The sequence below is a fragment of the Bos taurus genome, chromosome 2, assembly GCF_002263795.3.
Source record: "Bos taurus isolate L1 Dominette 01449 registration number 42190680 breed Hereford chromosome 2, ARS-UCD2.0, whole genome shotgun sequence".
Classification (NCBI taxonomy): Eukaryota; Metazoa; Chordata; class Mammalia; order Artiodactyla; family Bovidae; genus Bos; species Bos taurus.
The window spans coordinates 133,199,464-133,221,296 of NC_037329.1; the positions used below are offsets into that span (position 1 = coordinate 133,199,464).

The following is a 21,833-nucleotide window of genomic DNA, read 5'->3' on the forward strand; positions in this document are numbered from 1 at the left end:
GCCAGGCCAGATCCTGTCCCTGCCCTGCACCTCTCTGACCTCACTCCGCTCCTGCCTCTCTCCCCGTGTTCAATCCGAGCCACCCATTTCCACCTCCTTGTGCCACAAACACACCAGGGACTGTCCTCATTTGGACTTTGCCCTTGCTGTTCCTTCTACCTCCCTCTGATCAAATGTTAGGCCTTCCAGAAATCCAAAAGAGAAGGGATATATGTATACGTATAGCTGATTAACTTTGCTGTACAGTATAAACTAACACAACATTGTAAAGCAACTATGAAGGGTTAGTCGCTCAGTCTTATCTGACTCTTTGTGACCCCACGGACTGTAGCCCACCTCTGTCCATGGGATTCTCCAGGCAAGAATACTGGAGTGGGTAGCCATTCCCTTCTCCAGGGGATCTTCCTCACCCAAGGATCGAACCCAGGTCTCTTGCAATAAAAATTAGTTTTAAAACAAGTTAGGCCTTCCTTGGCCCCACTTTTGCTAATCTGAGGCTGGTTCCCTCACTCTGATTTTCCTCCACATCTCCATTTTTATTTAGTACCTAGTTGTCTCCCCTCCCTTGTTTAAACTCTGCAACAGGGAACGTCTTGTCCATTGCTCTATGCTTAAGAGCCTAGAGCAGGGCTTGGTAGACAGTAGATGCTCAATAAATAGCAAGAGAAAATTCCTAAACGCCACGCCCTTGTCTGAATCCTCTTAATACAGGTCTGAATCATTCTTGGGGGACTTATCTGGGTCACTTTCAATGCCAGTGGTGGTTTTTACTTGACTGTGAGCTATACCTGAGGACGGGGCGGGCTGTCATGGCCTGGCTGGTGGTGCCCATTCCTGTCATTGTACAATGTTCTGTAGTTTACAATCCCTCACCAGTAGCCTGATTTGCATCTGACAAAAGAGAGAGAGAGAGGGCAAGCTAGGGAAGACAGTTATTACTAGCGGGGCTAGCGTCCCAGGCCTCCTGACTTCTAGATCAAGCGTAAATACTTGGTGAGCGAAGAGAAAAGAACATTTGAGTCCCTGCGCGGAATGAAGCAGCCCCCCTGGGCAAATGGGCGGGCGCTCCTCTTAACATGTGACGTTTCTCGTTCCGGATTTTCTCATTTCTGCCTGGGTGGTGCTGACAGCATCCTCGGAGCAGGGGAAAGATCGTTATGTCCCTTTCATCCCTGCGATCTTCGGGGCCGCACCCCACGCTCGGTGTGTGCTGGCTGCTCATAGAGGAACGTGGCCCGAGGCCCATTTTTCGCAGCGACTGGCTGCAAGTCCCACAAGCAGCAAAAATCGGCAGCGCGGGGGTTGCACTCCGGGATCGCTCGCCCCGCCGTGTCTCCCGGCGGGCCGCACCAGTTCCCGGCGCGCCGCAGGGGCGAGCGCGTGCAGGGGAGTGGGGGTGGCGGCTGACCGCTCCGGGTCCCAGCGCCTTCCGCATCCCCGCCCGCAGGACCCGCCCCTCAACAGACCCCGCCCCTCGCAGCCCCGCCCCTCGCTTCCGGGTTTGGGGCCCCGCCCCCCCTCGCCGCGCTCCATACTTGGCGATCGCCGAGGCCTTGCGCGCTCATTGGCCGACAGCCGGCTGCGTGGGGGGCGGGCCCAGGCCGGGCAGAGGCGGGGAAGGAAGGAAGGCGGCGGCGGCGGCGGCTCGGCGCGGGGGGAGGGGGCGCTGACCCGGATGTTCACTCTCGGGCACCCGGGGAAGTGGAAGCGCCGGGCCCTGCTGCGGGGGGAGAGCCACAGACGCCGGGACCGGGAGCGCCGCCGCCGCCGCCGCCGCCATGGTAAAGGCCTGATGGCCCCCGCCCCGGCCCGGGGCCCCGCCGGGGCTCGGACCCCTCCCGCCGCCCGGCCCGGCCCGCTGAGGGTGGGCTCCCCGGGTGGGGGAGGGGCGCGCCCGGAGCCCGGGGGGACCCCCTCCGGCTCTCGGGAGGGGGCCCGGCTGGGGGCGACCCCGGCGCCCGCCGCTGCTTCCAGCTGGACTCCACGTCCGAGTCCAGGCTGCCCTCTCCCGTAGCCCGTGCCAGACCCTTCTGGACCCGTGGTCCCGGCCGGGCACCCCCTTCGGAGACCCAGGCGTGGTCCCTCTTCCCCCCGGACCGGCCCGGCCTAGGCCCCCATACCCTGTCCCTCCGGCCCAGGCTGGGCTGTCGCTTCTTCCTCTTCCAGCCCAGGCTAGGCCTCTGTCCCCGTGCCCCCTTCTCCATGGCCTCAGTCCTCCGTCCTCCCTTCTCCGTGGCCACTGTCCGGACCCCCAATTCTCCCCTTCTCCGTGGCCTCTGCCTCCTTCTCAATGGCCTCTGTCCCCCGTCCCCCCTTTTCCATGGCCTCTGTCCCCGTCTTTCCCCCTTCTCCATGGCCTCAGTCCGGACCCCCGTTCGCCCCTTCTCCATGGCTCTAGCCCACATTTGCTCCCCTCCGTTCCGCGGCCTCAGCCTGGCTCGTCTCCTCCCTCCGCGGTCTCAAGTCTGGACCGCACTCCTGCGCTCCGGGCCCTCGCCCGGACGTCACCCCCTCCGCGCCCGCCGTCCCCCTTCCCCGGACTTCTCACCGCCCGGCCTGCGTCGGCCCCACTCTGTCCTGGGCTTGGGCCCCTCTCCCCCGCCCGGGGGCCCCCGACCCAGGTGGTCCTCTCACGTCCTCCCGGGGCGCGCCCTCCTTGCCGCCAGTGGGAAACGAAGGGCGCCCCCCGGCCCTGTTGGGGACGCGATCCCGGGGTTGCGCGGTGCTCCGGGCAGCGAGCGGGCGAGGGCAGGGCGGGCATCAGTGTGTCCGGAAGGCAGCGCGGCGCCCCGCGGGCCCTCCCCCGCGACCGCCGCCTGGGCGCCGGGGGGCGCGGGACTAGCGGAGCGCTCTGTCGGGGTCCGCAGGGCGCCTGGGGTGTGCGCGCGAGCCGAGGGGTGAGGGCGGGGGAGCCGCGGGGCCGGGGATGAGCGCACAATCGCTCTTGTGAGGCCGCCGCCTTTGGGGGCCCCCCCGGGCTCCGAGGCCAGCAGACGGCCCGGACACGATGCACCCCTGCAGACGCAGCCTCCCTTTCCCCCTCAACTGTCAACTCGTGAAGGTTGGAACTGCAGATTATGGAGGTGCCTCGGACCAGGTGAGCCGCCGCTGGCTCCTCTCTGCTGTTTGTTTTGGTAATGAAGGCAGCTGCTCGGCGCTGCCGAGGTTTCACCTAGGCCCCCCATCGGCCAGCCCTCCACTTTTGGAACCTTCTTGCCGGGCAGGCCCAGCACCCAGATTGGAAGGGCCAGAGGGCTTCTGCCTCAAGTGGCCAAGGAGCCTTGGGCGAGTGGACTGAACGTTCAGGCTGGGGGCAGGCAGATGTTTGCATGTGGACTTTGGGCCCCAAAGGGTTTTGAGCTCTCGGTTCCTTGTTTAAGGAAGAGATGTTGCTGCTGAACTAGGGTGACTAATTCAGAGCAGCTCGGTTTTTTCTTAACGCCTTCCTGTATGGTGATGATGAAAAACGTGGTCCTTGTGATTGGCCTTCTCTGATAGCATCGGTGGAGAACTGACTGCAGGGGAGGTGGCCCAACCCCAGGCCTGGGTGGGGAAGGACTTCTCCAGGACAGTTCTGGGTGAGGACTCAGAGGGAGGTTTTGTACATTTGCTGTTAGGGCAGAGGCGGGGAGGAGGGTTGGCGTGGCCAGTGGACCTGCTCACGGCAGCATCTCTGGCTGTTTGGGGGTCGGGTGCAGTGGGGAGCATCTTGCCTTGGCCTGAGCCCCAGAGGTGATGGAAGGATGCCTGTAATGACCCAGAAGGGACCGGATGATACTTGAGGCTCCTGAGCATCCTGTATTTGGGTCTTACTTAGATAATCTGAAAGGATCATGGGAGGAGTGGCGGGAAAAGGCCTTTTCTGGAAGGGTGGGTGGGGCTACTAGGTGCCAGGCCCTTAACCCACCCAGGGCCTTGTGAGGCAGTTACTGTCCCCATTTTACACGGGAAGAAGCTGGGGTTCAGACAGTGGGATAACTTAAGTAAAGATGCTGTTTAGTTGACAGAGGGCTCTGACTGCATCCTTCCCATTGTCCCAGGCTGCTTGTGTGTTGAGGATGTGAAGGACACTGTTTAGAAAACAGTGAGGATGGTCATTCAGATATGGGGAGGGGGGAGCAGCACTGACTGGCTACTGACGCGGTCCTGGTCGTTTGCACAGGGATATCGTTTCATAGTGAAACAGTGATGATGTGATGCAGGCTTACTTGACGTGAACTCTCTCAGGGCAGGGAGTTTTGTTTTTTGTTTTGCCTGTCTATATCCCTGGGGCCTAGAACAGTACCTGGCACTGAAGGAAATAGCTCGGAGTGTTTCCTTTTGGGGCGTGTCTTGAACTTAGCCATTTGGATTTCATTCTCATGGTCTTAATAACTTGTTCTTAGTATCCCCCTAGGCTTGTAAGTAATTTCTGACTGCTTATTGTTCAGTTTCTTCCTTGCTTGAATATTCTGACTAATAAACCAACATAGACCAGTTGGGATAGGGCAGAAATGGTGGTGTAGGGTTGCATAATAGGTAAATTAATTAAGACCATTGTGTTTTTTATTTTCGTAGGTTTGATGGTAGAGAAACCAGCTAGTTCTCAGTTATCTAACTTAGAAGGAAATAGCAGTTTGAGAATCTAAAATACTTTGGACTTTGGAGAAAATGCCATGATTTTTGTTGGCATCAGTTATAAATGCATAGGCAAATAGAATTTCTTTGCATTCTCTTAGCAGGTAATAATCTCACTATTGTAAGTGCTTTATAGTTACAGAGCACTTTTCCTTGCCCAGCTCTAACTTCTAATGTAGGAATTATTGTTAATTTAGAATTATGATTCTGGTGCTGGGTGGTGGGGCTGCAGCACGCAGGGATGGGCCGGGCCCCCTCCGGAGTTGTCCCTCCAGCTCCCACATGGTTTGGCCTGACAGGAGAGGAGAGGAGAAGCCTGTTGTACTGTGACAAGGGGAAACCATACTGTTGGTGTCTTGGCTGGTCTCCTGTAGGTGAGACACACAGCTCAGACCCCACATGTATATACAGCCTTGTTCATTTCAACCCAGCTGGATGTTCTTTGGTGGAATCCTTCAAAAAAGTGGCCCACGGTTGATCAGTTGGCTTGAGATGAAGGAGATACTAAACCATCTGACTGAAGCACATATTCCTGTTTATAACCCAGAACTCCTATTCTTTTATGTCCCCTGGGGGAGGGGAGGGGACAGATGACTGGCGCACAGGGAAATGGTGGCTGGGCAGGTCCTTTGAACATTGAGACTCTTGCTTCTTAGGGAAATGCATGCCATCAAGCAGAGTGGGGTGTGAGGGGGTGCTGGGAGCTAACAGGTAAGATTAATACACTGTACACAGCATGCGTATGAGGGGCTTTCTGTGTGCTGGTCTGTGTACTGGGGACAGGATCATACAGTGAACAAGACAGACAGGTCCATGCCTTCACAGCTTGCGTTACTTGGCCGGGAGGCATGTCACTCTTACCTGAAGTTTAAGGAAGCAGAGCCTTGATTAATATAGCTGCGAACACACTTGCATGAGGTGATGTGGGAGACTTAAGAGAAGGTTGGAGCTTGTGCCAGGCTTCAGCCCTGGCCTTGGGATGTGCACCCGCCCTTGAGATGGCACTGGCCCCACAGTCTGTCCCCTGCAGACCGGAAGCTCTCCCAGCGGGGAAGGTAACCTTGTGCCCTGGAAATCCAGCCCTTCTCTTCTGGGTAGTGACCACTGATTGAGGATCTGCCGTCATCCAAGAAACCTGACTTAGGTCTTGCCTCATCCCCGGATGGACGCTGGAGAGGCTGAGTGACTGGTGTGAGTGCTGGATCTGGGACTCAGGTGTGGGTCCACCCATCCCCTGTGCTGAACATTCACTCAGTTCCTAAGAAACTACGAGCAGCAGGGACCCCAGTACAGACTCTGGTCCCATTTTTCCTTGTGGTGGATCCTGCCAGTGAGAGAGTGGGGCATGGACGTCCAAAGTGTGCAGAATCTCCCACGAACACACTTGCATAAGACCGGCGAGGGACTTGGCTGGTGGTCCGGGGCTAAGACTCCACACTCCCAAGGCAGGGGGCCTGGGTTCCATCCCTGGTCAGGTAGATCCCACGAGCTGCAGCTAAGAGATCGTGAAGTGAAAGTCGCTCAGTTGTATCAGATTCTTTGCATCCATGGAATTAACCAGGCCAGAATACTGGAGTAGGTATCCTTTTTCCTTCTCCAGGGGATTTTCCCAACCCAGGGATCGAACCCAGGTCTCCCGCATTGCAGGTGGATTCTTTTCCAGCTGAGCCACAACGCCGCAACCAAAGATCCCGCACACTGCAACGAAGATTCAGGATCCCAAGAGCTGCAACTAGGATCCCGGTGCAGCCAAATTTAAAAAAAAAAGATCAGTAAGAGCCATGCCGTTTCTGAATCTAGGCTTTTAGAGATCAGGTCTCTGGGGTGAGGAGGTGGAGGCTTGCCTGCTGCGGGAGCTCTGGCCCTCTTGCAGCAGCCCCACTAGGAAGGTCCATCCAGCCTTAGGAGGGAGGCAGCATCGCATGCAGACTTAGGAGCCAGACAGCCTTTGGGATAACAGTACCTCCTCATAAGGCTTTTATGAGGATTAAATGAGATAATACTCTTCAAATGCTTTTCGGCACATAATTAACATGCATCATGACTATTGCTGTCGCCATTTAACAGATGGGCGTCAGAGGGGTGAGCGGTTCGTCTGTCTAGCTACTAAGTGGAGGAACCAAGTTTTCTGGTTTCCGAGGTAGACCCCTTTCCTCTACTCTTTCCAGCCTGGTGAAGGCAGATATGAAGTTTGTTTGGCTTTGGGCTGTGTCTTGAACAAAGCACGTCGCTGGCAGGGTCTGAGGCTCTGCTCCACCACAGTGGACCAGGCGCTGTGTGCTCCAGATACCACATGGTGCCGTGGCCTGATGCTGTGTCTCGGGCTCTAGATACCTGGTCTGTGCCCAGTGGAGCCCCCCGTGAACGGAGTCCGTGCCTTCTGCCACACCTGTGAGCCTGTGAGCTCCTCGAGGGCAGACACCTTGTCTGTTTGGGTCCCACCAAGAACCCACACTTCCCATGGTGCTCCTGGCACTTGGTGAGCGCCTCATAGATGCAGGATGAGCAAGTGGTGGTTGCTGAGAGGGGGCTGCTCCCCAGGACATGGGCTCTGAGGTTTGGCAGATGGGTGAGGAGTCCTGTTTCTGCAACTCAGTATGTGACCAAAGCGAGGATCGTACTCTCCTTCGACAGGCAGAGCGAGAGCCGCATTTTATAGGGATCCGGGGAGAAAGAGGTGGACATTGTAACGTGCTTAACCCATGCTTGGCGCACAGCGCGTGGTCGCCGTGCTTCTCGTTTGCTTTGTCCTGTGCCCTCCACATAAGGACGGGAATTGCCCTGATCCCCATGCTCGGGTCCAGTAGGGGAGGCCAGGTGCACCCAGAGAGCTAAGTGCCGCCGGAAGGAAGCAGAGGAGAGGCTCAGCGGGCCCCGCGTCTGTCCATCCCTGCGGGCTTGCCTTGCAGTCCGCTGCCTGCTCCACACCCTGCTGACCACACCAGGCAGCCTTGGTGGGGACGGGGTGGGCTGAGGCCCGGAGAGACCATGACCAGGTGGAGAAGAAGGGGTGGGGTGCAGGGGCCTGGAACAAGAGCAGAGGTCAGGGTGACAGTCACCTGGCGAGTTTGGGGACCAGCTGCAGAGTGCACGGCCGGGGTGGGGGAGCCTCGGTCTCAGGAGGGAGTTGTGGAGCGCCTGAGTTGCTAAGCTAAGGAGTTTGCATTTGATCTGGGACAGCATGGAGCCAAGTTAGAGTTTTGACAGGGCAGGTGGAAATTGGAGGAGGCTGGCAGAGTCGTGGTATTTTAGGAAGAGGCATCTGGTGGTGGTGTGCAGCCGGGAGGGAGGCGTTTACAAGCATCACCCTGCAAGGTTCTCAGGGTCCCGGCTGCCGAGTGGCTGCGGGGAGGAAAAAGGAAGGGGTGGGGTGAGAAAGATGAAGATAGGAAAGCTGTGAGCCGTCGTGATTGATCATGTCTGGGCTGCGGGAAACCTGTCCTGGAGCTGCCCTGTTCAAGCATTTGGACAGGATGCTTTATCACTGACCCAACAGCTATTTCTGGGCAGTTTAAATCCTAGATAGTGGTGTCTGCAAAACCTTGATATCCTCCTCATGCCTGAACTGGGGTTTCGGTCTGGTTAGCCTGGGGACCCAACCGCCCAGCCCTCTCTGCCTCTGTGGTGGCACCGAGTCCCACTCAGGCTGTGCGACCCTCACGTCTCCTGCATCACCTGGCCCACCAGCCCCCGGGGCCTGAGCTCTGGGTACCAGGCGCCTCTGTCACTCGTGACTTTTTCCATAGGGTCATTCATTCCCTGGATGCTTACCCAATAGTCAGACCTATAGAAGGTGACTCCTAAGCAGAGGAGGCAGATAAAAACAGGCTGGTCTGAGATTGTGCCTGACTGGGTCATCACCTGGTCCCTCTCCCCCCCCCACCCCCCGATTTCAGACAGCTCTGAACACCTCTGAGAGGAACCTTCCTCTGCAACTATTTCTTCCAAGGCCGCAGCAGCCCTGGCTGTTTGTCCACCTGCCTCGTGGCGGTTATTGTGAGGACTGAGTGAGTTTACACGTGGAGAGGGTAGAAGGTGCCCAGTACTCTGTCGGTACAGCAGGACTGATTACGTTACTAACATCGATGGTTGAGAGGTGTTTTACTTAACCTCCAGGCCGCCTGGGAGCTAAGTGGTAGTGGCCTCGATTCTCTTGAGACCCCGGAGAGGCAGAGGCCCTCGCCGTCGCCTGGCGATTGGAAGGGCTTCCAGCCCCGTGCTTTCTGCCCTCGAAGCTCTCACCGCACCGCAGGTCGCGAGCGCGTGTCCACTGGCTCGGCCCGACCGTCTCCACCCACTGCTTAAGCCGCTCTGCAAAGCTTCCTCTTCTGGCGTGGAACTTGGCGGGCCCTTCAGAGTTAGGATCTGCTCGGAAATCCGTATTAGATTAGTGTTACCTGGACTTAGCATCTCAGAGGTTTCCCTAAGATTTGGGCGGAGGACTCAGTGCAGGTACTAAGTGAAGTATCTTCAGTGTAAAAAGTGAGGGTCTGTCAAGATGCTTTTGCGCGCACCCTTTCTGCCGGGGTCCGTGACAAGCAGCGTCCCCTTGGGAGGTACCAGGGGCTCTCCCCCTTGTCGGCGGCGGCGAGAGAGGCAGACAGGTCGGGTGTGGCTTGTTCACAGGGCCTGCTGCCCCTTGAGGCGTCTCCCTGAGTCTGCGGCCCTGAAGAGGCGCGTCTGATTCCGCGGGGACAGGCTTCCCACGGGCTGTCCTGGGCCCAGGAGCTCGGAGGACGAGCTTTTTACCTGCTGCACGCTCCTGCGGAGAAGTCTGATCTAAGACCCTGTGGCCCCCGAAGGAGCTCCTTTTGGGTTTGTCTCGGTCTGACCCGAGGCTTCATTTTTTTATCAGCCCCTCGCTTCTCTGCTGAGCATGGCTTGGTCAGCGCGTGGTTCCTGGAGCTGGATGCAAATGCAGCAGCGGCCGGGCTGGCCCGCTTCAGGCGCTTGGCTCTGTGAGAGTTTCTTTTCTTTTTGCCACATCACACGGCAAAGGCGGAATCTCAGTTTCCTGACCGGGGCTGGAACCTGTGTCCCCTGCATTGGAAGGCAGTCTTAACCTGGACCACCAGGGAAGTCTCGCTCAGATTTTCTGACGTGCGCCGTCTTTGCCTCCTTCTGTCCCCTCCTCCAGACAACTCTTGTCTCAAGATCTCTTGCAGCCATAGGGGGTGTGGAGCCCCAATAGTCCGGGGTTTTGAGGCCTCTGACTTGGTCTCGAGGAACAGGAAACGGAGGTGCAGCGTCCCTCCGGTGAATTATCAGGTCTCCCTCCCAGACTCTCAGTCACAGAACCGCCTCCCTTCTGCCCTGGTTTCTTCTGGGTGCACAGTCACTCTCTAACTCTCTCAGCCCCAGCCCTGTGAGGTCTGTTTCCTCATCCTGCAGATAAAGCTCAGAAAGGTTTAGTAATTTGCCTAAGGGGCCCGGCCAGTTAGTGCCAGAGCCAGCGTTCAGATCCAGCCGTCCCGCTCCTGTCGGGTCAGTTCTGTGGTCCTGCCTGCTCATGCGTGGACCCACCACGTTTATCTTCTAGATGAGGAACCCGGGGCCGCAGGGCTCGCTGCGGGTCCTGCCACGGTGGCTGAAGAAGTCTGAGTTTAGGTTAGAAGTTCAGAGGGTTGGGACTTCCCTGGTGGCTAACAGTCTGCCTTGCAATGCGGGGGATTTGGATTCAAGCCCTGGGGGGTGGGGGGAGGTGCGGGGGCAAGATCCCACATGCTACTGAGCTTGAGCACCGCAACTGGAGTCTGGGCACTGCGGTGGAAGATCCCACGTGACGCGTCTGGTGAATCCGAGTGCTGCTACTCAGAGCTACATACCGAATAAGTAAATACTTAAAAAAAAAAAAAAAATGTTAGGAGGGCTCTTTGGTGCAGGGTATAGAAAATGAAAGCAGCTGGAAGCTCCTGAGCCATGGTCTGCTTCCAGAAAGATGCCTGCTGAGCCTGCAGGTTAGGTGTGTCTCATCTGCCCTCCTTAGGGGGCACCTGGGCATTCCGGGCAGCACTGCTGTTCTTCGTGCTCGAGGTGAGCACATCCTGGTCGCTGTGGGGTCCCTGGGCTCTTCCCTGTGAAGCCCGTCCTAGCCTGGGCACCACAGACTGGGTCAGGGTGCCTGGGAACCTGCGGGGAGAGACCATACTGTTTTAGTAGTTGTATGACTTTGAGGAGGGTGAGCTGATCACCCTCACAATGCCTGATACCTTCTGTTTCTTGTCCTCGGGAGAGAAGACAGATGCCAGTTCCTCACTCAGCTCAGAGCTGTGTGTGGTCGCCATGGTCCACTGTCTCTGGCACATGGGCCATGCTTTCATGTTGAATGGGTGAATGTCTGCTGCTGCTGCTAAGTCGCTTCAGTCGTGTCCAACTCAGTGCGACCCCATGGATGGCAGCCCACCAGGCTTCCCCGTCCCTGGATTCTCCAGGCAAGGACACTGGACTGGGTTGCCATTTCCTTCTCCAATGCATGAAAGTGAAAAGTGAAAGTGAAGTCGCTCAGTCGTGTCCGACTCTTCGTGACCCCATGGACTGTAGCCCACCAGGCTCCTCTGCCCATGGAACTCTCCAGGCAGTCGTACGGGAATGGATTGCCATTTCCTCCTCCAGGGGATCTTCCCGACCCAGGGATTGAACCTGTGTCTCTTGCATCTCCTGCATTGCCAGAGAGGTTCTTTACCACTGTGCCACCTGGGAACTTGCCATTCTCCTAGGTCAGAAATGGCCAAATACACACATTTCACGTGGTTCAGCCTATAACAGACCAAACAAGAGGGCCGGGCACTTCCAGAGGGAGGCTTTCGAGCACGTGTCCAGGTCTCCTGTGGGACCTAAGCCCTTGGCCACACCTGGCTTCTCAGGACAGCAGCGTTGGGCTCCTAGTCGGTCAGTGTCACTTCAGGTGGGAATGACGGGAGTGGAAGGAGCCGAGCGGGTCTGCCCGTGGGGTTGGGTCTCCTGGTGCTGAAGACTGTCTGGAGGGTCCCGTGGTGGGGGATCGGGGCCGTGTGGGAAGGGCGCCCTAATGCTGCCGGCATTTGCTGCCGCTCTGCACGTGGGGGGCGCTGAGCACTTGGCCGGGTCACACAGCTGACCGTCCTTGGAGTTGGAGGCAGGCTTGATTCCCTTGAGTGGAATCTTGACCTGGTCCTTGAATCCAGGTCATCAAGGGGCAGGTTCTGGAGCTGGACTGCTAAGGTCCTGGTCCGAACCTGCAGCCTTGGGCAGCTTCCTTCACTCTCTGCCTCAGTTTCTTTGCCTCACAGTGAAATTGTGGGAATAAGAGTATTTCTGATGGGTTTTATGAGGATTACATGAGTTAATGCGTGTAAAGCCAGACGCAGGATGGCATTAACTACTATTACTAATAATACTGCATTATTATCAGTGACATGGATTTTTGGCGTGCTGTTAGAGCCGAAAGAGACTTGAAATGTGGAAACTCCCTCTGCTTTGTGTTGGAAGAAGTTTGGACTCTGTGTTTTTGTTAGTTTCCCAGAGAAGGCGTTCCTTCTTCCAGAGCTCACTGGAAACACACCCTTGTAAGCACGGGCCTTACAGGCATGCACCTGCCTCTCCATGAGCAGGTTGCTGGAAATGATCCTTTTGTTTCAGGTTATAATATAAGTCACTCCTCTGGAAAATGGCTTAATTTTTTTTTTTCTTTCTCGGCATGAGTGGCCAACTCTGGGGTGCCAGTTACATAGAGCGTCCAGAGCCTCCGAGGGGAGCAGGGCAGGGTACTAATCAGTGGGACTCGTCGCCCCGCCCCCCATGCCCCTGGATGTTCTGATCATCTTCTCCTTTTCTGAAGGTGGCAGGTTTTCGCAGGGGCTCTCAGCTGCCACTAAGCAGTGTTGCATTTGTGAACTTCTGCAGACCTGCCAGACGTCACTGCCTCAGGGATTTCATGTTTGATTTTTAAGGACGTGTGTTTGATTTTAAGGTGTGTGGAGTGTTGGGGTTTAGGAGTATAAGAAGGAGGCACAATAAACGAAAATGGAGGGAAAAATGATCATTGGAAGGCAGTCTGGTGTAGTATAGTGGAAGGGAGACCCCTGAATCTTGTCTTCTCAGGGACGGTGTGAGCTCGAACTACCTACTTACTCTCTGGGCCTCAACTTTTCCTCATCAGTGAAGTGGACATAATGTCCTGCTCTTCTCAGAGGAATAAATAAGAATAACACGTCGCTGAAGCTCAGGCCTCGTACGATGCCGCCTTGTTATGCATAGGAATCTCAGCTTTTGTCTTGCAAATTAGCGCCGCTCCACTGGGAAGAGAATTGCATGGCTCTAGAAATCCCTGTACTAAGGAATACCCTAAATCTAAGACGCTGGTGTCCTCATGATCCTGAGGCGAGTCCTGACCTCCAGCGTCCCCAGGGCTGGCTCTGGCTGGGCAGTCCTCCCTCCGTACGCTGGCTTAGATAGAGGATTTATTGCGCGCAGGGAGCTGCGTGAGGCCAGCCTCTCTGCGCTGAGCGTTGCGGGCACCGCCTTCTGTCACGCATGCCCGGGCCCTGGTCCTGCCCCTGTTGTGCAGTTGTGAAGGTGGAGGCCTCAGTGGTTAATGAACCTCGTACAGGATCACACAGCTAGTCGGGCAGGGGTGGCCTTTAAACTCCATCCTTCTGATGACAGCATCCTGCCCCCAGTGCGCACTGCAGGCTGGCCCAAGGGTGCCTTTTCACGTACGGGTTTTCTCCTCTGAAGATCTACCAAGTGTTCTTCAGCAGTTTTTGCCTTCTGCAGCTCAAGGCAGACTGTTAGCCAGCCGCCCCCAGTTTGGCCCATCCGCGCCATCGGCCCTGGAGCCTTGGGTGAGCGTGCAGTAGCTGCAGTCCTTCGTTTGCAGGGAGCCTCACGTCCTGCTGGGAACTGCTGGCCCACGGAAGGTGTGGCCTCCGTTTTGAGGCCCCGGGCACCGCACCCTCTGTTCCTCCCTGCACCGTCTCCTCATCCCTGTGCATGTCTAGATGGCTCTGAGATGATGCAGCTGTCGTAAGCAAACTGGCATGGGGACTCAGAGCCAACCCACCCCTGGCTGTGCCACCCTGCAGCGGGGGCCGGAGATGAGAAATGTGCTGTAACAACAGCAGTGCTCCTAGATATCCTGCGACGGCTGGGCGTGCCAGCCACGAGAGGTAAACCCGAACGTGGCTACTGAGTGAGGCTCCTGTCCTCAGAGAGCTTCGAGCGCCGGGCTGTGCTGTCAGCACCTGTCCGTCCACAGAGTGGGCAGGGTCTCTGTGACTTCCGGTCATCTCATCAGGCACTAGATGATATTCCTGGGAATAGGTCCCATCTTCCAATTCCTTATCCACCGTGATCTCTTCATTCCTTCGTTTAAATAACCTCCTCCAAGGGCGTTTATGTCACAGCCCGCTAGAGCAGCCTTGTCCTCTTCTGCTGCTGCTAAGTTGCTTCAGTCGTGTCCGACTCTGTGCGACCCCATAGATGGCAGCCCACCAGACTTCCCCATCCCTGGGATTCTCCAGGCAAGAACACTGGAGTGGGTTGCCATTTCCTTCTCCAATGCGTGAAAGTGAAAAGTGAAAGTGAAGTCGCTCAGTTGTGTCCGACTCTTAGGGACCCCATGGACTGCTGCCCACCAGGCTCCTCCGTCCACGGGATTTTTTTTTTTTTTTTTTAAGAAGGAGATTGAGCTTTTATTTTTTTTAAATCAAAGTACAATTGTCAGACAACATCTATTAGTATCAAGTGTACAACATAATGATTGAGTGTTTGCATATGGCGGACTGTGGTTTCTGAACTTGCTGAATTCCAGATGGAGAGCACGCAGCAGCTCCTTGGGACTTTACTCCGGGATCCTGCTTTTATTTTCATTCCATGGAATCTGCTTGGTGCACGTTGATTGTTGAGGAAGCGTTTCTTGAAATAACAGACAAGAACTTGTTGCTGTGGTCCCCAAGGAAGGGCCCGCCCATCGGTGACTAATTACCAGAACATGGACATAGAAATAGCATTCGACCTTTGTATGGTGAGCTCAGAGTGCTCTGTGAGGCTAGGCTCCTACTCGCACATCCTTGTGAAGCATTGGATTAACTGCTGACACTCTGTAAGTTGAATTCCATCACATGGCAGAATCTCTAAGGAAAGGAAAAACAACAAAAAACAAGATGTCTAAGCCTCAAGTGATGGGCTGTGTATTGAAACAAGTGCAGCCAGATTCCAGGTCAGCTGAAGCATTGAGCAGGCCCTGAGAGTGAGTAAGGAAACGGTGGCAGGAACAGCTGTCACTTACGCACTTTACTTAGCGCTTGACATGCATTATCCTGTTAGTTCCCCGAATTTTCCTTAATCACAAGGTCCTGGGAATTTAGGACTTTAGGTAAGCTGTGCTGCTGCTGCTGCTAAGTCGCTTCAGTTGTGCCTGACTCTGTGCAACCCCATAGACAGCAGCCCACCAGGCTCCACCATCCCTGGGATTCTCCAGGCAAGAATATTGGAGTGGGTTGCCATTTCCTTCTCCAGTGCATGAAAGTGAAAAGTGAAAGTGAAGTCACTCAGTTGTATCCAACTCCTAGCGACCCCATGGATTGCAGCCCACCAGGCTCCTCTGTCCATGGGATTTTCCAGGCAAGAGTACTGGAGTGGGGTGCCATTGCCTTCTCCGTAAGTAAGTTATACGTTGTATAAATTTAGATTCTACAGATGGCTAATCAGTGGCAGAGTCCAGACTTGCACCCAGCTGCTGTGCAGTTAAAGCCGCTGGCCTTCATCTCTGCTGTGTCATGGAGTTTCATCATTCACTCGGCGCTGGTGGCTTGTCTGGATCCCACCGTGAGTCCCCAGGCACTGGGACTAGGGTCCTCCGTCTGAACGCTCTAGAATCGACTCCACGCCCTGGAGCAGGCCATTGTCTTTTCTACCACATGAACTCAGGCCCATTTGAAAACTCACCTTTGAACGTGCTTGTCCAGTGACGCATGGAAAGACCACACTTTTCAACATGACCTTGTTGAGTTCCTGTTGTTTAGTCACTTAATTGTGTCCCACTCTTTGCGACCCCACGGACTATAGCCCACCAGGCTCCTCTGTCTGTGGGATTCTCCAGGCAAGAATACTGGAGTGGGTTGCCATGCCCTCTTCCAGGGGATCTTCCTGATCCAGAGATGGAATCCAAGTCTCCTTTGTTGCAGGCAGACTCTTTACCACTGAGCTACCTGGGGAGCCCCAGGAAGTCAGTTAAAGAGTTAAAGAAGAGATCTGCGGGCAGATCCAGGTTCAAACCCGGGGCCTTTTGAGACTTTCTGTTGTGTTGCAGTGTACACAGGAGATGTGAATTGCAGTGACAAAACGCTGGAGAAAATGTAGATTGAAAGATAGGAAGTAGAAAGTATTGTAGATAGAAAGATTGAAAAACGGTGGTGTGTCTCTTCAGTGGGACGTGAAGTTTATCTACACACACACGTATGTGTGTTGTGTGTATTTGTCTCCCCTCCTTTTGAGTCACTTACGCTAACTCCTCAGGAGTGGGACCGCAGGGCTGAAGAGGACCCACGTTTTCCTCTGCACCCGGCCTTCCCGGCACTTCGCTGTGGGAGCTGCCGTAGCTTCTGCCTCCCTGGCTGGCCCTTGGGGCCCTCTGATCTGACCGGTTGAGAGTGCTCTTTGCTTTCCTGCAGAGTAGCCCAATCTAGTGTTTGCCTTCTAGATGGTTTTGCTACCTCTCTCTCCATGTAGAACTGTTCAGTTTTCTTTGAGTTGCTTCATCTTTTCAACTTGAATTATTTAAGCGGAAGGATTTCCCTGGTGGTCCAGTGGCTAAGATTCCGTGCTCCCGATGCGGGGGCCAGAGTTCGATCCCTGGTCAGGGAACTAGATCCCACATGCTGCAACTAAAGGTCCCAGGTGCCACAACTGAGACTGGGCACAGCCAAATAAATGAATATTTTTAAAGAAAGACAGAAAAAGGAGTTACTTAAGGGGAAGCTTTGTCCGTACCGTAAGTGGAAGACTAATAGTAATTGCCCTGAGTAGAAGGTACACGTTAAACAAACCTGAGTGACTGTGGTGTGGGGGGTGCAGCATCTGTAGACCGGCTGCGTTGGTGCCCACCGGTGTCCGGTGCCTTCCTGGCTCTGGCCTCGGAAGACCCCGGGGGAGGGAAGATGGTGGCGGGCAGGGGTGTGTGCAGGGGCCCTGAAGGAGGTGTTCGGCTGGGAGCTGTCAGGGAGGGGCCCCCGGGGAGAGGTCCAGGAAGAGAGCTCTCCTTTGCCAGAAGGACGGGGGCAGGTCCCGAGGACAGCGGGTGCCGGGACGCGGGAGTCACGCTCAGAGACCCCGACAGCAGCATCGCGTCCCCGGAGCCAGGAGGGTGGGCGAGCTCGGCGCAGAGGCCGGGCGCCCTGTAGGGCAGGCCTGCGCGTGAGTGGGGCTCGGGGGTGCCGGTCCCTTTTAGCACCCTTTGTAGCCTGACCGGACGGCAGCCCAGCAGTCGGCTTGCCTTCCTTGGGTGTCATTTGCTGCCGGCTCCCTCCACCCCCGCCACCCCTCAACCCAGCCTTCCGGGCGCTGGGTGCTGGGGTGGGCCCGGGGCTCAGGGCGGAGAGACAGGCGGGCCCAGCCCAAGCTGCCCGTGGGCTAGCGGAGGAGAGGGGGCCGTCTGGATGGCCATGGGCACCAGCGGCAGGGGCCCGGGGAGGCGTCCCCTCCGCTCGACATCCCTTTGGAACCTGGCATCACTGTGAAAGTTTTTTTGTCCTGTTTTCTCTTTTGTATGAAAGGAACACGTTTGGGGTCCCCCTCGGGGCCCCTGTGCTGAGGACTTGGCACTTTGATTGCTGTGGACCCCTCAGTTCAGTCCCTGGTCAGGGACCAAGATCCCACAAGCTGGATGGCACGGCCAAATAAATCATGTGCTCATTCCAGAAAAGCTGGAAAACAGAAAAGGAGGGGAAAATGTGCCCATAATCTTACTTGCCAACAGCTACTCCTCACCTTTTGGTATGTCCGTTCAGCAGCTTTGTCTCTGTACAGGTTAAAGGTTTTTCCTGTGATTGAGTTCATACTGGTCTGTGATATGTTTCTACAATGTCTGTTTGATTTGTGACCGTGTCGGTTCTTAGTTGTCGCATGTGGAATCTTTGCTGTGACACGGGGCTTGTCTCGAGTTGGCCTCTCACGGGCTCCAGGGCGCCAGGGTCAGCAGCTGTGGCTCACAAGCTTAGCTGTCCCAGAGCACGTGGGGCCTTAGTTCCCTGACCAGGGTTCGAACTCGTGTCCCCTGTATTGGCAGGCAGATTCTTAACCACTGGACCATCAGGAGTTCCCCTGGGTTAATTTTATATTCTGCTTTTTTCCTTACAAGATTTTCTTGTTTATGAACCCTTCAAGAACATTTTAAATGACTAATATTTTGACTGGTTGATACAGTCATTTGGTTAACCATTACCCTAGAGTTGGACTTCCCTGGTGGCTCAGCTGGTAAAGAATCCACCTGCAGTGCAGGAGACCTGGGTTCGATCCCTGGGTTTGGAAGATCCCTGCAGAAGGGAAAGGCACTCCAGTATCCTGGCCTGGAGAATTCCATGGACTGGATAGTTCATGGGGTCGCAGAGTCAGACGCGACTGAGCGACTTTCACTCTTAAGAGTCGGACACTTGGGGGTTCTAGGTTTTCTCTGTGTGTCGCTCTGCGCTGAGGGTCTTTGTCCATCTCTGTTGTTTTTCCTGCTCTGTTCTGACTGCTCCAGTAGCCTGTGTCTGAAGGTGTGGACCAGCTCTCCTTGCCCGGGTGTATACAGTGTTCTTGTTGCTTTGGGCTTTCATTCTGTAAAGTCACCACCAACACTGACTAAGCAAATCCTGAACCGTTGCTCCCAGGGGAGCACAGTAAGGTTCCTGGGATGGTCTGGTGAAATTTTTGTCGTCTGATCGTTACATAACCAGGGAAGACAAATATTGCGTAGTATCACTTATATGGGGAGTCTTAAAAGAAAAATCAGATTCCTAGAAACAGAGTAGAAAGTTGGTTGTCATGGGTCAGGAGTCGGGGAAAGTAGGGAGAGGTGGGTAAAAAGGATTTGAGTTTCAGCTCTGAGATGAGGCGCTAATGTGAAACATTAAAAATATTTTTTTTCCCCTGATTTTTGTGTGTTTATGCTTAAGGACACCTTACTTCATATATATTGCTGACTCATCACTGAAGCCAGGGCCAACAGCTTGTCCATCGCGCGTTTTCTCTGTAAGCACATCTCAGCCCTTCTATCCTTGGGACGCTGGACAGTTTAAAAACTGCACGGGGCTGTTTTTAAACAACAGAGTCCACAACGAGGCGGAAAGTGTGCGCGGAAAGGTGTGAGAAGCGCTGCGTTTACAGCGGAGAGCTGCACCTAGAAGGGCAGAGGTCGCCTCGTTCACACTCGGCTGGGTTCACACTCGGCTGGGTTCACACTCGGCTGGGTCGGGCGCGTTGGGGGTCTGGGATTCTTCTCCACTCTGCGTGTGTCTGGGTGACCCCACCAGTGGCCCCAAGGGTTCATTTGGGGGTTACGCATACATTTTAGCCAGTGGGTAAATTTGCAGGATGGAACTCGAGTTCAAAACAATCGCCGATTCCTGCCAGCTGCCCAGCGAGCCTGGGCTGTGGCCGTGTTGTACCTGCCTGGGGAGGGAGATGTAGTTACAGTGAGGAGGCTTTAAAAATAAGACTTTAGTAGAGTTCTTCCACATGTTTTGATTTTTTTTTTTTTTGGTTGGTGGGTGGTGTGGAGGGAAGAATAATCCCTATGAGTATTTGATACTTATTTTTCTGCTTAATCAGTGAGTCTCAAAGTCTGATAAGATCTGATGAGACTTTGCTAGTCACCCTGTTCCCTGTCTTAGAACAGTTGTGCTCTTGTCTTAGAGGAGGCCCGGCTACCGCGTGACCGTGAGGCCCTTTGTGTCGGTTGTATTTATTTATCGATTTGCCTCTGTTGGGTCTTAGTTTCATTTGGGGTCTTAGTTCCTGAACCAGGGATTTAACCCACAGCCCCTACACTGGAAGGTGGGTTCTTAGCCACTGGATCACCAGGGAAGTCCCTCCCTGGTGATTTCAGGCGAGACCCCCACTCGTCAGACCCACGGGTGGGGGACAGATGGCACTCCAGGGCCGCCGCTGCCCTGCAGTGTTTCTGGCTGCACTGCTGAGCCTCTGGTGCTGATGTGGAGACGTGTGATCCGAATTGTCCTTTAGACCAAAGCAGCCTGGTAATTCGGGCTTTCCTAGCAGAAGAGAAAGGAGAGTCATTGAGGTGAGGAAAGGGCTCAGACACTGACAGCTGGCTCTGGGGTAGGGAGCAGAGGGCGGTCACCTTGACAGTAGTCTCTTGAGTTGGGGGGTCTATAGGATGCAGGACCTTGACTCCCCCGACTGGGCTGACACTTGATGTTTGGGGTGGCTCTACAGGAGTTGGGGGATGAGACGGGAGGAGCGGGGCACTTTGTCCTCCGCTGCAGGGCCCTGGTCCTGGTGCAGGAGCCGGGTCACCTGTGGGGACCACAGCAGGACTCCGCACCTCTGCTGTTCCTCTGGCTTCCTCCATTCTCCCTTCTTTCTGTTTCTTCCTTTCCTTTTATTCTTGCTTGCTTTAATCTGCCCCCGGATGAGCCCAGGATGGTGGAGACGTGTTCCCCTACTTGACTGTCTACCAGCGCAGTTTATTATCTCTGTAATGTTTTTCTTTAAATTGTCTTGAGCCTAACACCTCAGTCAACTTGAAGCAGAAACATCTATGAAATCACACTTTTGATGTGCTTAGTTATATTTTTCCCATGCATATTAAAAATAGGTAAACCACTAAACTGCATTGGTCCGTATCCCTTCTGACACACCTTTCTCAAACCCCGCTGACCTGTATACCATGCTCTGGAAAGTGCTGGAGTGGCAGAAAGAGCACTTGCTCCGGGAGTCTGGAACCCTGACTGCATCTTGGCTCCTGACCCGCTGTGTGATGTTGACCTGTTCCCCTCCTGCCTCCTGGCCTCATTTGCTTCCCATTGGACTCAAGAGCCTGGGTGCCTCCGGGCTCAGGAGTTGAAAGGATGCAGGCCAGTGGTGCCGCCATGGTTTCCTAGCCCCTCTGACAGCCGCTCAGGACTCTGACGTGGTCATGTAATTGATTTGTTCAAAGAAGTAGAGACTTTTAAAACACTGGAGTTCGGGAACAGTTTGTCTTCAAATGGGCTTCCTGTTTTTATTTGGGTTTCGGTGGTCACTGCTCGGTAGCAGGGAGGAAGGAAGCAGCTTATTCAAGGGTGCAGAGAGAGGGTTGTGACCCTTCCATCCTTCTGGCTCCACCTCCCTGATGTGGGAATCTAAGACCCTCCTGGCAGGGCTCTCGCTGCAGAGGAGGCCAGATGCATCGAGCCGTGTGGTGTCTGATGTGGGTTCCCTGCCCGCCCTCAGCCCACGTGGTGTAGACCTCAGTGTTGCCTCTGTCCTGGGAGCAGAGTGGTTCTTGGACAGCCGTGTAAAGCTTGGCTTCTGGAGCCGGACTGCCTGGGTTTCGGTTCTCGCTGCTCCACTTTTAGCTGTGCTGCTCGGGGCTTCGTGTGACTCTCTGGGACTAGTTCCTCATCACGGGGTCTTTTGGAGACACTTTGGTACCTAGCAGGCAGTGAGGGCTCCGTTCATGCTGTTGATTTACCCTAATGGGACGATGCTGTCCAATTGAGGAGCAGCAGCTGGGATACAGGAAGTGCCCGGGAAATGGTGGCTGTGGCTTTCTAACCTGTGGCAGGAGGCCTGGTGTTCCACCCCCGACTCCTGTTGGGTGAGACCTTTCCTCCTCCCCACCCCTACCTGCTCTAAGCCTTTCGTGTCTGTAACCCTCCAACAGGAGCCCCGTGTTAGACCCACCGGCCCATCTGAGCCTGCGCACAAAGCCCTCCTCTACATTTGGCTGGAAAAGAATTGTAACTCAGTTTTGGAAAGGGCAGTACAGTCATAACCTCCAGAAATAAAAATACGTGGCTAAAACGTTGTGTGGTGAAAAATCTCACTCTTGTTCTCCTCCAGCTTGCCCCTCCCTTCCTAAATCCTTGAGCCCTGGGTAACACTGCTAATATTTCTAGGGTCTCTTGAAGGCATTATTTACATACAGTAAAACTCACCAGTTTTAAGTGTCCATCTTAATGAGTTTCATTAATAATTCCATAACCACTCCCACAGTCAAGTTACAGAACAGTCCCCCACCCCAAAAAGTT

The 21,833-nt window shown here is 55.0% G+C and overlaps 1 protein-coding gene across 4 annotated transcripts in view; it reads left to right on the top strand.

Moving 5' to 3' along the window:
• The first annotated feature begins 1,673 nt into the window (after positions 1-1,673).
• Positions 1,674-21,833, top strand: part of CAPZB (capping actin protein of muscle Z-line subunit beta) — a 139,491-nt gene continuing 119,331 nt past the window's right edge. For 2 of the 4 annotated variants that reach the window (XM_024999272.2, XM_024999269.2), the window contains exon 1: positions 1,674-1,781. In XM_024999272.2, coding sequence (XP_024855040.1) covers positions 1,779-1,781 — 3 coding nt within the window. In that variant the 5' untranslated portion in view covers positions 1,674-1,778. Of the gene's footprint in view, positions 3,098-21,833 lie in introns of all 4 variants that reach the window. The other 2 variants (XM_005203083.4, NM_176648.4) reach the window with 2 other exon arrangements.